The following is a 15,102-nucleotide window of genomic DNA, read 5'->3' on the forward strand; positions in this document are numbered from 1 at the left end:
CTATGGTGAGAGCATTCACTACATCTTGTGTTCTGTACATGCAATATAATGAAGATCAGATGTCTCACTCTGATTTGAATCCAAAACCCAAACATTTTAACAATTTTTTAGCATAACCTTTTTTAATTATTACCTATGAACTAATTTATTACCTTGTTTATGTAACTTAGTCACATAATGAACTTATTACTCTTTGAATTAAAGGCAGCAAACCCACGGCTCAACCTTTCAATCAGGCAAACTTTATGACAGACGGCTATGACGTCAGCCCCATGTCGGGAGTTCCACCCTCCCGCGGTGGGACATTGGTGATATGCAAATCAAGCAGCAGTCAGCTCTGGGCGCAGGAGAGATGCACCCCAGAATGGTTCTATCTCTTCTATTGAAGATAGACTAGATAGATAGACTTCCTCCATGTAGAGATTAGCTACAATCGGTGATACTGGAGATCCCATGGCGCAACCATGCTTCTATCTGTAAAAAATGTCATTAAACTTGAAATAAGTGGTGGAAAGGCAGAGATCCAGCAGGGTGCAGATCTGATCTGGAGTGAAGTTGGTCCTGTTGTTCAAATCATGGTCTTGTAAGAGTCGTTTTATGACGGTTTCCACTGCTTCTGATGTAGGTATGCAAGTGAAAAGAGAAGTAACATCAAATGATACCAGAGTTTCTCCTGGAGCTAGCTTCAAATGTTGAATTTTGTTGGCAAAAATCAACAGAGTTCTTTATGTGATGGGGTGTGTTTCCAACAAGAGGAGCTAAAATACCAGCCAGATGATGGGTCTGAGAGGTGTTCCTTCCTTATGTATTTTGGGGAGTCCATACAGGTAGGTAGTGGCTTCCCTCAGGTATAATCTGTAGTACAAAGATCGAGTACAAGACCAGTCAACCTCTTCACAGATGCATGGCTCAACACAGGAGAGCCACCTCTTCTGGACAGGACTCAGCAGTTCACCTACACCTCAAGGATAAGAGACACTCTTTGAGGACCAAACTATTCATATTTTGGACCGAGAAGACAGATGGTTTGAGAGGGGGGTAAAGGAAGCCATCTATGTCAAAGGGGAGAAACCAACATTAAACAGAGGAGGAGGTCTCAGATTTCAGCTTTCAAAAACATATAATGAAGCTTTAGGCCTGATACCCAGTCAGTTTCACTCCAATCAACACCTGCATTCATGTGACCAGAGTGGCCCATCAGTGAGTCAGACAAACAAGGACCCTAACGAGCCTCCATTGTTAGGAGAGTGAGAACAATTTGCAAGCAATCCAGCTTACATCACATCTCAGCTTTAAAAGCTCAACTCCAGATTCTGTATTTCTGAAATGAGAAAGCTCCTCGGATGATAAGTGAAACGTCTTCAACTACAGAATAGAAGTCCAGTTGTTTTTTTGTTTTTTAACCTTTTTTGGGATTTATGTTTAAAAATATTTTTATTTGATTATAAAATTTTCATTTAATCTTATTCAAGGTAATGTAGTGAGTGGTGGGGCGGAGCCCTTGCGCCCTCTATTGGCCAGCCGCCACTGATATTTAACATTCTTTTACTGTAACATTGCTGTCAAAACAAATATCTCTCTGTGTTTTATAAAGAACAGTTCTTTGAAAAAGTTCTGCTTGTCAGTATTCTTTTAAATTCAGCTATAAGATACAACTAAATTGTGATGATAACAAAGCAAAAGTAGGGGAAATTACCAAAATTCTGTGTGTGTGTGTGTTTATGCATATGTGTGTAACAGTGACATGATGAAGGAAGAGGAAGATGATACTATCCATATGGGGAATGCTATCATGACGTTCTATTCTGCACTCATCGACCTGTTGGGACGCTGTGCTCCAGAGATGCATGTGAGTGAAATAAAACTGTCAGACTATACATATGTACAGATCAACACATATACTGTGCTGTACATAAATGCATATATGCAAACATACTTGCACACACACACAGTAAACAAGTATACACTTAGACACACATACAGTACACCCATACATACTAAGACACACATACAATACATATATACATACAAATACACATACATACTGTATCTACATATACCCATACATGCATACACACACACATATATATACATGCACACATACTCACATACATACATCTACAGACAATCAATGATGATTTTCTTATACAAAAGTCTTAATTTATACTTGTTTTATAACAGCTCATTTATGCCAGTAAAGGTGAAGCAATCCGTATCAGAGCCATTTTGAGGTCTCTAATTCCTATTGAAGACTTGGTTGGAGTCATAAGCATTTCATTTGCAATGCCTAACCTAACTAAAGGTAAGCAAATTTTCCAGCACTAACTGAACATAAGAGTGTTTCTGTTCAAAATGGATTAGGAGCCATGATAAACAAAAACAAATATATGAAAAATGTACAATATAATATACTGTAGATAGCAAGACCATCATTTTAAAAATCTTTTAGCCTGATTTGTATGGTTTTGATTGTTTGTGTGTTTTTATGGACCTGTGGATACATAGATGGGATGGTTATGGAGCCAGACATGTCAGCAGGTTTCTGTCCAGACCATAAAGCAGCAATGGTCCTGTTCCTAGATCGTGTCTACGGTATAGAAGACCAAAATTTTCTTTTTCACCTTCTTGAAGTTGGATTTTTACCAGATTTAAGAGCTGCTGCTTCTCTGGATAATGTAAGTATATTCTTGTGTGTATTTTATTCTTAGGGTTTTTAGATACTGAGTAATAGTTTAGTCAGCATAATGTTCAAACATAACAGTCTGACCTGTTTTGTGCATTGTCCTTAGCATGTCTGTACCATAGGTTCAAGCTATAGGGGGTAGAATGTTTACCGCCTAACTGTATAGCGGACAGCCATATTACATCACGTGGCTCATTTAAATGAAATTTTCTACCTGATTAGGAAAAAATGATCACCACCACCAGAATGACATAAAAACCAACACAAAATCACACAAAAAAAACAACAATACAAATGTCTATAACTGGCATTGGAAGTAAGTAAGTAAGTAAACTTTATTTATATAGCACCTTTCACAGACATAAAATCACAAAGTGCTTAACAGAAATGGAAACAACAATATAAAAATCAGTGAAAAAAATTAACAAAAAGTCAGACTAAAGAGATACAGTATGTCTTGAGACTTCTTTTGAAAGAGTCAGTAGATTCGGAGCAGTGCAATGCTAAAGGGAGAGCGTTCCAGAGCCTCAAGGCCAACCCCTGAAATGATCTATCACCACGGGTTTTAAAATGAGTTCTAGGTACCGACAGCAGCATCTGATTAGAAGACCTCAGAAGCCTAGACGGGCAGAGTTCTGATATACTGTATATTTAGGTGCCTCACCATGTAGTGCCTTAAAAGTTAAAACTTTGGAGCTGTTCTGTGGGTTTTAGTTAAAGCCTGGCTTTAGTGTTTTAGTTAAAGCCTGGCTGCAGCATTTTGCACAGACTGAAGGCAGACTGGAGGATTTACTCAAACCCACCAGATGGCCATTACAATAGTCTAAACAAGAAGAAATAAAAGCATGGACAATCATTTCTAATTCCTTCTGTGATAAAATAGCTTGCAGCTTCGAAATATTCCTTAAATGGTAAAAACAATTGCAAGCTAGCAGTTTGCAATGATTGTCCATAGACAAAGAACTGTTAAAAAGAACACCCAGATTCTGGAGACTATTTTTCTTAGAAGGGTTTAAAAACCCAAGATGCTTCCTGATTTCTGCGATTTTTTCATCAGGAGCTACAATAAGCGTCTCAGTCTTGCCAGCATTTAACTGCAGGTAGTTATCATCCAGCCAGATTTTAATGTCAGTCAGACAGTTGCTGAGTTCAGTCAATTTATAAAGTTTGGAAGATTGAAACGAACAGTATATTTGAATATTGTCAGCATACACATGGTAAGAGACATTACTGTAGCGATTTAAAATAAAACTTATTGGGCGTATGTACAATAAAAAGAGAAGTGGGCCCAAAACTGACCCTTGGAGCACCCCACAGGACAGCTGAGCAACATCAGAGTGAACATTATTCATAAATACAGTAAAAGACCTATCAGATAAATAAGAAATGAACCAATTTAAAACAGTGCCCGAAAAACCAAAAAGATCTCTTAGTTTGTTGATAAGAATAGTGTGTCAAAAGCAGAAGTCAAGTCTTGTACAACAAACACAGTGTAGTTTCCAGAATCAGCTGCCATCAACACATCACTAGAAACTTTTAATAATGCTGTTTTCTGTAAAATGTAATCTGCAAAAACCAGATAGAAAATTGTCCATAAGGTCGTTTTCTTCTAGAAAAGCGTTCAATTGATGTGCTACAACCTTCTCAAGGATCTTTGACATGAAAGGAAGTTTAGAGATAGGTCTGTAGTTTTCGGGCATAGAAGAATCCAGGTTAGGCTTTTTTGGCAGAGGACAGACTGCAGCAGTTTTAAAACATTTAGGTACAGATCTGGAACAAAGAGACAAATTTATCAAGCTTACTACACTGGGACCGATGCAATTAATAATATCTTTAAAAAGAGGTGTTGGAAAAACATCAAAAGGACACGATGACAGTGTCATATGCATTAAAAGATCTGAGATGTCATTAATAGACACTAGTGTAAAAGAGCACCACGTCATCGCAGTCAGAGGACAAGGGTCCAAACAGTAGGAAAATGAAGGCGAGATACTTGCTCTAATAAGAGCAACTTTGTCCGTAAAAAAATTTAAAAAAACTATTACAATCAGAGTACGTAAAACACTTTGAGATGAACACAGTGGCGAAACAATGTTCTTAATTGTATCAAATAAAATCTTTGGATTTCGTCCTTTTGATTTAATGAGATTAGCAAAATAACTGGTTCGTGCATTCTTGAGCATCTCATTTAAGGAGCTGATCAAGTCTTTAAGGTGGAGCCTGTGAACCATCAGATCAGTACGCTTCCATAAACGTTCAGTTTTCCGGCATAGTCTCCTCAAGGTCACGATTTCCTTATTAATCCAAGGACAGCTTGTACGCTGAACAGTACTCTGGTTTAAAGGAGCTATTAAGTTCAAAATGTCCTTACAGTAAATGTTAAAACAAGAAACAGCTAAGTCCACATTCATGGAGTTAAAATCTAAGGAGGCAGGATCAAAATGAGAACTAAAAGCTTCAGCAGTGTGTTCAGTTATGATCCTTCTTTGGATCAAACGACTAGGAGGAGCAGGATCAGGGCTGAAGGACACATTGAAATATATACAATTGTGATCACTAAAGAATATATCCTCCACACGAACATGTTCCACAATAAGGCCTAAAGAAAAAACAAGGTCCAATGTATGGCCTTTACAATGAGTGGGTGCCCGTACATGTTGAGTGAAGTGGAAAGACTCAGCAATGGAGATAAGTTCAGAAGCTGACTTACAGGAGTCATCGTCAACATGTAAATTAAAATCACCCAAAATTAAAACATTCTTCAGCTTAATGATAGAGACCAAGAAGTCAGTGAATTCAGATAAAAACACTCCTGCTGCGCCAGGAGGCCTGTATACTAAAATACAGTAAAATATATTAAAAGAGCCAACTTTAGTTATTTGTAGTTCAAAAGTGGAGAAAGGTGGTTGATTAACCAGTCTACAGGGAAAACTGTCTTTAAACACGGCCGCTAGACCACCACCTCACCGCCCTTCTCGGGGTGTTGAAAGCACAGAACAATTACCAGGACAAAGTTCCCATAGATGAACATAATCCAGGCCTTGCTGCCATGTTTCAGTTAGAAACATGAAATGGAGCGATTCCTTCGTAAACAGTTCATTCAGAGCAAATGACTTGTTACTGATGGAGCGCACGTTGAAAAGGGCCATACGCAGAGATGAGAGATTAGCGGCTCTCATATCCGCTGTCAGCGGCACGCAGATTAAATTGCGCTTATCAGAGGAGCGTTTGTGACGCAGAAAGCTCCAATGATGAGCATGTAGACCTCCATCCATGCAAGGCGAGTCAAATGCCGATGATAAACAATTGGAGGTCCCCACTAGTTTGGCTCCCGGTAACGAGACCGATATTCAGCTGGATGACACAATCCAAAGACAGCAAAATGGTCCCCACTTTTCAGCCAAAAGTCTGCGTAATTGTCTCAAACGAACCTGGACTCCGGCTCTAGATCCCCTTTTTTGTTTCCTGCTTCTGGAGCATTGCAGCAAGCACTCAGGTGAGCAGCAGACAAACGGAGGTGGACAACTCCCTCTGGAACTGCTCCAGCTGTCACAACAAACCACTAGCGATTCTTTGATCACCAGCAGCGCATCCCGGTCATAAACACGCGTAGCAAATGTGACAAAGTTATTGATAATAACTAAATAAACTAAAAATAATAAAAAGAGCAAACGGATAAAACGAATAGAAGGGGTAGCACTAGCGAAGCCATACAAAGGCGCCATCTTGCGATAAGGGCGCAAATGTTGTCATGATTAAATTCTCTTCCTCTTCACGTCTTCTGGTATTGAAGTGGAAAGGATCAGTCAGATTTTCCCTCGCAGAGACTTCAATGTCCTGCTGATCTGATCTAAGATCAGCAGGTTGGATACTGTCTCCTCTTCTCCCTTTTGTCCATGTCTTGTTCTTGAAACTCTTCTCGGACGATGACTACTTCTATCATCATCATCACTGGTTTGTTCTTCATCATCATCAGGCATGTCATTCTGTCTCTGTTGCTGTAGTTGTAGGTACCTACAAAAAACCTGTAGTTTTACAAGGATTTTACGAAAAGATTTTTCCTCTTTTCCTTTTTTTCCCCCTCCTTTTCCTCTTTGTAATATTATAAACCTGGCAAGGTCTCAGGGTAAAAAACTTACAGGATCCTTTACTATTTTAAAATTTTATAATTTAAAATTTAGAAGTAAATTTATTAGCATGCGTAAGTGTCTCACCAAATAACAGTGGTTACAGTTTGTTGATCCCAGCGCTGGATAGAACCAAGGACGAACTGATAAACCAGCCCTCTTGTCTCTTAAAGCCTAAGCAAGGTTTGAGGCTGGAGCCTTGTGTCCAGGTCTGTACCGTACACTGCACTCGCCGACGTCCTTGGATGTCCAGTCGAGGGTTCCCGGCCAATGCACCAAATTGTTGTGGAAGAAATCAATTTTCAGGCACTGTTAGATGAAAACACTCAAACAGGTTTATTTATGAGCACGACATACAGTGAGCTTTAAAGACAATTAAGAATTAGCATCGGAGTCCCAGCCCGCACGGGAAGCTCCAAATCAAAGCTCTACCTCCAGAGTCCACACAGGAGCTTATATCTTATCTTATCTTATATCTAAGATATTAGAATGTTAGGTGAGGAGGAGAGACAGGAAGCAAGGTCAGTCTGGTTTCAGTGAAAAGTAACATGGTCATTTGGTGAAAACCTCATAGCCTGTGGAATTCAGACAGAACATAGTCATGTCTTGAAATCCATGCATACTGTAGTCAAGACTTGGAATTCAGACATTACACAGTCAGGTGTTATCTCATAAAAACCTTGCCACCACAGATTCCAGGATGGATTCCTCATTTATCTTCTACTGCTTATCTGTGGTCAGATCACGGAGGCAACAGATCCAGATAATAAACTCCCCAGCATCACTATCCAGGTCGTCTTGTGTGATCTCAAGGCAGTCTCAGGTAAAAGAGAATATATAATGTCTTCAGCAAGTTCTGGTACTGTCCTAGAACAGTAGTACATGCCCAGAAAATCTCCAAAGGAAAGCATCCTAATCAGATTTCCGAACCACCTCAACTGTCTTCTTTCGATGTGAAGAAGCAGATGTTCTACTCTGAGCTTCCCTGGATGATTGAGCTCTTCACCTTACCTCTAAGGCTGAGCCTGGCCACCCTGTAAAGGTAGCTAATTTCAGCCTTTTGAATCCGAGACCTTGTTCTTTTGGTCATTAAACATACCTCATAACCACAGGTGAGACTTGGAATGTAGACAGACCAGTAAATTGAGAGCTTTGCCTTTAGAGTTCACCCCCTTCCAATTGAGAACCATGGTTTCAGACTTAGAGGAGCTGACTCCCATCCATGCCACTTCACACTCAGCTGTGAACTTTCCCAGTGCATGCTGAAAAAGATGACCTGAAAACACTAACAGGACTACATCATCTGCAAAAAGCAGAGATGAGACCCTAAGGTTCCCAAACTAGACACCCTTCTCTCCACAACTGTGCCTTTAGATTCTGTCCATTAACACCACAAATAGGATCAGAGACAAGGGAGAGCCCTAGTGAATTCTAACCTGCACCAAGAACAAGCTCAACTTGTGCCATAAATGCAGACACAGCTCCTGCTTTGGTTGTACAGGGACTGGGTATCCTTGAAAAGCAACTCAAGCAATCCATAATCCAGAAGTAGATTATGGGTTAAATTATGGAATTATGGAGTAAATTTTCCTGGGGAGGCTGAGAAGTATCCCTCAATTGGAACAGACTTTCCAGTCCCCTGTTTTTAAAATGAGGACCACCACCCTGGTATGCAAATCCACAGGCATTGTTCCAGTCCTCCATGCAACACTGAAGACATGTGTCAACCATGACAGTCCCACAACATCCAGAGCCTTCAGCATCTCAGGGCAAATCTTGTCCACCCTTGGTGACCTGCAACCGGGGAGCTTTTGACTACTTTAGTGACATCTGCCATGATAATTAACTCATCTTCTCCCAAGTACTCAAACTCTGTCTCTTTAAAAGTGGACATTGTGGCTGGATTAGGGAGATCTTCAAAGTGCAAATGAAAATGCAAGTGAAAACTGAACTCCACTCAGCAGTTTCTAGATGCTGAAATCTGGGCCATTCTTTCCAAAACTTAAAAAAGAAACAGCATCAAATAAAACTAATTAAAAACTGTGAGGTTTGCAAACTAAACATTCCTGGGGTCTACAAGCAAAACATGACTCTGTTTCATTCTGCAGATGTTTACCTGAACCACCCAATTCTTCACAATAAAATCATTATTTTATTTTTTGCATTCATTTTAGTCCTTTCAGTTTGGTACACTGACCTATGGTAAAATATACTCTACCAAATATGACAGAACAGTCCAACCAAAACAAAGAACAAAATTCAGGCAACACTGAAAAGTTCCAAATGGTTTTAGGTTCTGAAAGAATTACTATTGGACACCACAAGTCAATTTTGCAAAGTTTAGGTGAACACCATCAATCATTTGGGTAACATTTTATTAGGCATGAATCAAAAATGTTCATCTCTGTTTTCATCTGTTCGGACATCAGCACATTCCCCATTTTCTTTCTCTGAAACTAAAACAGTCCCAGTCCAAGAAAAGACCTTGTTTCCATCTAAACCAGGGATGGCCAATCCTGGTTCTCGAGGGTCACTATCCTGCATGTTTTCCTTGTTTCCCTGCTCCAACACATCTGATTTGGTGGTTAAATGACCTCTTCTTGTTCTACAAAAGCCTGTTAATCACCCATTGATTTCAATCAGCCCTGATCTAAACCATTTGACAGAGAATGGTGGATTTATTCTGCAACGTAACCTTACTTTTAATTGCTCTCCTTGTAGTTTTACCGCAGATTATTTAAAGATTTTCTTTTTGCTTTGTGGTTTGAGAGGCACAGCCCTATGTTGGTTTGAGGCATATTTAACTTCAAACCCCACTGAGCAGCTCACATGTGCTAATTTCTTTACAGAGTATTCAGTCACCCTCTAAAAGAGGAAAATACAGCCCATAGGCTTCAAACATTAAATCAAGGAGTTCGATCTGTCACAGAATTCTTTTTTGACTTTCATATCCTGGCTGTTGAAACCAAATGAAATGAGAAAGCTCCTAAAAGCACCTTCACCTACTCACTCACAGGACAGCTAAAGGACCAATTGGCTACCTGAGACGGGCCCAAAACTTTGGACGAATTAATAAGTTTGGCCATTTGGACTGACAATATACTATTAAAAAAGAAACCAGGGAAATAATTACAAGTCTTGTGTTACTAACATTTCCACATCTGTCATCCACTCCCCATCTGCTCCTCGTCCTCTTCATCTGTCAAATGTGCTCAAGCCCAAACCTTTGCAGATCAGGAGAACTCAGCTGTAACCCAGAGAAATGTCAATGATGTATAGCTCCTAACATACAGTATGTCTTTATTGTGGATGACCAGAACATTACATCTCATCATGTGGGTGTTGTTTAAAAGGCCAACCCACCAGTGGCTCTACATATACTGGTGGCTCAGTTCACATGCTCTGACTTCATTTGGCCAAAATCTTCTACAAACTAGATCTCAGAAACGCCTGTGATCTGGTTCACATTAAGGAGGGGGATGAGTGGAAGACAACTTTTAAAACACCATTGAGCCATTTTGAATATCTAGTAATGCCTTCCAAGCTCTAATCAACAATGTCTTAAGAGAGTTTTAAAATCTTTGTTTACCTTGATGATATCCTGATCTTCTCGGCAGACCTAGAGTAAGATCAGCACTATGTAAGCCAAGTTCTTCAACGATTACTAGACAATCAATTGTTCATCAAGACTGAGAAGTGTGAATTTCACATCTCATCAGACTTATTCCTTGGGTACATTTTCGAGAGTGGGCAGGTGAAGACAGGCCTTGAGAAAGTTAAAGCTGCAGCTGAGTGGCTAATGGCCACCACACGCAAACAGCTCCAATGCTTCTTCAGATCCACCAATTTCTACCACCACTTCATCAAAAACTACAGTAACAGCTGCACCATTGATACGCTTAACCTCAATCCACCAACCCTTTCCCTGGTCTCCAAAAGCAGATGAAGCATTCATGAAGCTGAAACAACTTCATGTCAGCCCCCCTCAGAAATAATTCATTTGGTAAGTAGACACCTCAGACTCTGCAGTTGGAGCCATATTGTCTCAACGAACTGAGATGGATTGTAAACTCCATCCTTGTGCTTTCTCTCGTCACTTTTCCTCTGCTGGGAAGAACTATGATGTGGGTGACAGAGAACCACTAGTCATTCAGTTGGTTTTGGAGGAATGGAGGAAAACATTGGCTTGAAAGAGCAAGACTGGCATTTAAAGGTTGCACAGATCACAAAAACCTGTTCTACCAATCAGTAAAAAGACAAAACTCAAGAAAAGCTTGCTGGTTACTGTTCTTTGCTTGGTTCCAATTCTCAATCACTTCCCATCCTGGTTCCAAAAGCACCAAGCCATGTTCTTTCCTGTAGTTTTCTCTTTCTGAAGACTGGAGGTTAACCAAAAACATCCTTCAATCTTCCTGTATTGTTGGGGTGGTGACTTGGGAAATTTAGTGCATCTTCTGACAAGCATAAACTACAGAACCAGACCCTGGTTCACACAAAGACACTTCTGGTGGCTCACTTTAGTTCAAGATGTGCAGGACTACGTTTTACATTACAGGTTATTTAAGGAGGTACCTTTTATTTCTCTACCTAAGCCCCCCTCTGCTTTGGAAACTGCCCATTTACTTGTGCAACATCTGTGTCGCCTGCATGGTATACCCACCAAGATTGTGTCTGACCAAAGCCCACAGTTCATTACGGTTATGGAAACTTTTCTGCAGTGCTCTAGGAGCATCCATCAGTTTATTGTCAGGTTTCCATCTGTAGTCTAATGGCCAGATGACGTGGCTCAACCAAGAACTGGAACCCTCCATTTGCAGTGTTATCAATAACAACCCCATTTCCTGGAGCTCTCAGTTGGCTTGGGTAGAGCACGCTCATAACACACTCACCTCTTCTGCTACTGGTTTATCTCCATCATTTGTCATGGATTTCAATATTTTTGAGTTTTGGTTTTTTGTTTGGTGTTTCTGTTATTTCTTGTTCATCTTGTTTTAGTTTAGTTGTCTTTGAGCTTTCTGTGTTTTCCTTTGTCACCTTTCACCTGTCCAGTAATTTTCCGGTCTGCCTGCCACATCCACCTTACCTGTCTCTTGTCATTTTCCCAGCTGCAACTAATTTTCATCTCATCCTCTGTCCTTTATAGCTGGTCTTTTCATTCACTGCTCTGTCAGGAATTTGCACAGACCAGCCAAAGAAACAATGAATAGGTTCAAAAAAGCTTCTTAATTTATTACAAAATGTCAGGAAAAAAATGTTTCAAAATAATGAATTGGGTCTAACACAAAAGTGAATACAACAGACCTTAACCCAGGCAGCAACCCACACAGCTCGAGCACAAAAAACTGACCTCCTAAACAAGACATGAGGGAAACTTAAATAGTGGCTGATCAGACCACTGCTGACACACAAGGGGTAAATAATTAACAAACTAACATACAAAAACTTAATACTGGTCAGAAATACTAACAACTTAAATAAAACAAATACTACTACACAAAACTAGTGACCCATAACAGAACTAGGTGACCCACAACAGAAGAAAACTAAACAAGTAATAAATAAATTTCCCCTCCCCTTACAAATGAATGGTATGGCCCACTGAAAAGATTATGCCATATAAGGAGAAGAAAAGTGGCTGGGATTCTTCTTTGTGGCACCCCAGCAGCAACTCCAAAGGAAACTGGTAACTCAAACAAAAAGAAAGTTAATCTGTTGCATATCAAAAACAATATAGCCAACTGACAAATAAAGTCAACTAAATGTGTGCACTGCAAATAGTTAACTAAAGAGTCAGGCTAAAAACAAGTTTAATTGAAAATGAAAATCTAAAACTACCTAATCTTTAATATGTAAACTCACAATAATGAAAACCAAAAAGAATAAAACAGTTACCATTATCTTTAGTGTGTGTGACAGCAGGAAGAGCTGTCACACTAGTGTTTCTAGTCATTTTCACCTATGCTGAAGATAGCTGGCCAATGTCTCGGTGACTGTTTGCAGCACATGACAGACTAACTCATGTTGACACCCCCTGATGTGAATATGAAGTTACCAGCTGAAATGACTTTTTTCTTTTTTTTTGACACTGATAATTGTGCAGGTTTGAATCAACTGCTCAATAAACCTTAAATATCTGCATTTATCTATAGAACCCAGCAAAAAAGGGAAGAAATCTTACTGTCATGTGAATTATATCCTACTTATTAATGCATTGAACACATCTGTGCATGACATAAAACACATGACACTACTCATTTAAATACCTATCTATATGCAGATGATAAATAATGGATTTATTTCAACATACCTGCTTCATATGGTAATTGCTATAATAATAGAAAGACGTTAAACTTACAGTAACCTCACCAAGGAAGCCATGCTTTTTTCCCTCATAAACATCAATGCTGAAGCAAAAACACATGTTGAACCACAGGTATAGCCTTGATTATATTAGTTTTATAGTCTGGGTATAGCTTGTTTAACTTTACTTTAAAGTACACATAGATAAAAGATATTCTTATTCAATAAATGTGTGTATTATGTGTAACTCGCCTCAACATGAGAGGGGAAAAAAAAGAGTCTAATGAACTTCAAAAGTGAACATAGTGATGATAAAAAAGGAAAAAAATGCAAAGCATAAGGGCTTTTTTTGAGATTGGAAGTTAGGCCACTATCTAAAAGAAAAAAAAATACTGATGAAACTTCTTCATCATTGCTCCATATCAGTGAAATTAGGAATTTTAAAAATATATAAATATATATATCTCACCCTAGGATGTGGTGAATTTTTTATGCAGTTTTGGATGCCTGTCATGTTAAAATCTCAAGGTTAATCTTTCTGTGTTAGACTAACTGTAACTGGGATCAAAGGCCAATAATTAACTCTCACACTGTTCTTTCCTTTGTGTTTGATCTTATTAACTCTGGTATGTGTGTTATTAGTGAGTGTGTGCTTGTGTTGGCATTCATGAAATATTTAAGCGCAGGCACATGATCTTGTTCCCACTTCCAGAAAAAATGACTTGGATTGTAAAATGGTCTAAATCTGTGTTGCAAACAAAGCCTCCTTTTAAGCCTTCTAGTCTACGTTTTTATGTAAATGACACAGAGATTGGAGGAGTCTGATGTTTATTTATGAATTTATTTATTTATTTATTTATTTGTATAGCTGCAATATCTAAAGCAACCAATAGGGGTAGTGTGTGATTTTAGATCTTTAAAAAACACTTTGTAGTGATGTAAGTTTAGACTTTGCCACAATAAAAAAAGTCAAGACTGTATGAAACAGAACAAATGATGTTGTTTAATGAATTGTTTCTCCCCCCTGCTGGCTTGAAGTCTCTTGAAAAGACACGAGCAGTTTCAGTGAGCAGAAAGTGCTGCTGTCTCTGTTGAGGAGCTGTCCAGCTGCTGGTGGTGCTGAAAGTTTTCTCTCTGCGCCTCCGACAGACTTAACCAAACAATTAAGAGATACTTCCGTTTGCATTACAGTCACGAGAAATATCCTTTAATTGTAAGGTTATGCCTATCAATGCCTCGGCCTCTTCTTTCAGCTGGGAAACATCGCAGGGAGGGCACTGTGGACGTTTGGTTTGGAGCTAAATGGCACAAAGAAACAGACAAAACGAGTATGATCCCTTATGGACATCAAGACAGCTGAAGCGGTTAGTCTTAAAACAAACTATATTTCAACATAAAGGTGTCTGTTTCCCTTCATTTTGCTGAATGTTGCTCCTTCAACTCCGGTACGGTCGGGCGGTGAAGCTGTGCGTAAATCCTTCCCCTCCGCTGTCTCTCAGGCGCCTTTTCTCGCTCGCACCTGTCTTGCCTCCCACCTCCCCAAAACCACCAACTTTAAAACAAACAAACAAACAAACAAACAAAAACCCATAAAAACACAACAGAAAAGTTCTCCTCTCCACTGACTTTTCACCTCTTTGGTCAAACGTGTATTTCCCCTCGTTAAGCCCTCCTCACGCTGCCTCAAACTGTTCAATGATCGGCTCCTCCGCGCGTCTTTCTCCGGCAAGTCCAGATCATTTCTAGCCCGGCTCGTCGGGACGGCAGCAGAGTCGTGAAGTCTCCGCAGTCACGTGACTCTGAGACAGGACTGAGGAGAGTCAGTGTGTATGTGCGCGTCTCTCCGTGTGTAGTTACAGGGGTGTCCCTCCTCCGTATTTTTTTTTCTATTTTTTTTATTTCCCTTCTGCTTGCCATGCTTTAGACGCCGGAGCGCAGGGAGAGAAGCGAGAGTGAGGGAGGTGCGCCCGTCTCTCACCGGGCTGCCAGTCT

At 39.7% G+C, this 15,102-nt stretch overlaps 1 protein-coding gene across 1 annotated transcript in view; it reads left to right on the forward strand.

Annotated features, from left to right (window-relative positions):
* The window catches only part of ryr2a (ryanodine receptor 2a (cardiac)), a 509,073-nt gene that overhangs the window by 278,785 nt on the left and 215,186 nt on the right, over positions 1-15,102 (forward strand). The window contains exons 49-51 of the mRNA XM_037973568.1: positions 1,741-1,849; positions 2,182-2,302; positions 2,506-2,675. Coding sequence (XP_037829496.1) covers positions 1,741-1,849; positions 2,182-2,302; positions 2,506-2,675 — 400 coding nt within the window. The remainder of the gene's footprint in view (positions 1-1,740; positions 1,850-2,181; positions 2,303-2,505; positions 2,676-15,102) is intronic.

Source organism: Kryptolebias marmoratus, linkage group LG2 (genome assembly GCF_001649575.2).
Source record: "Kryptolebias marmoratus isolate JLee-2015 linkage group LG2, ASM164957v2, whole genome shotgun sequence".
Taxonomy (NCBI): Eukaryota; Metazoa; Chordata; class Actinopteri; order Cyprinodontiformes; family Rivulidae; genus Kryptolebias; species Kryptolebias marmoratus.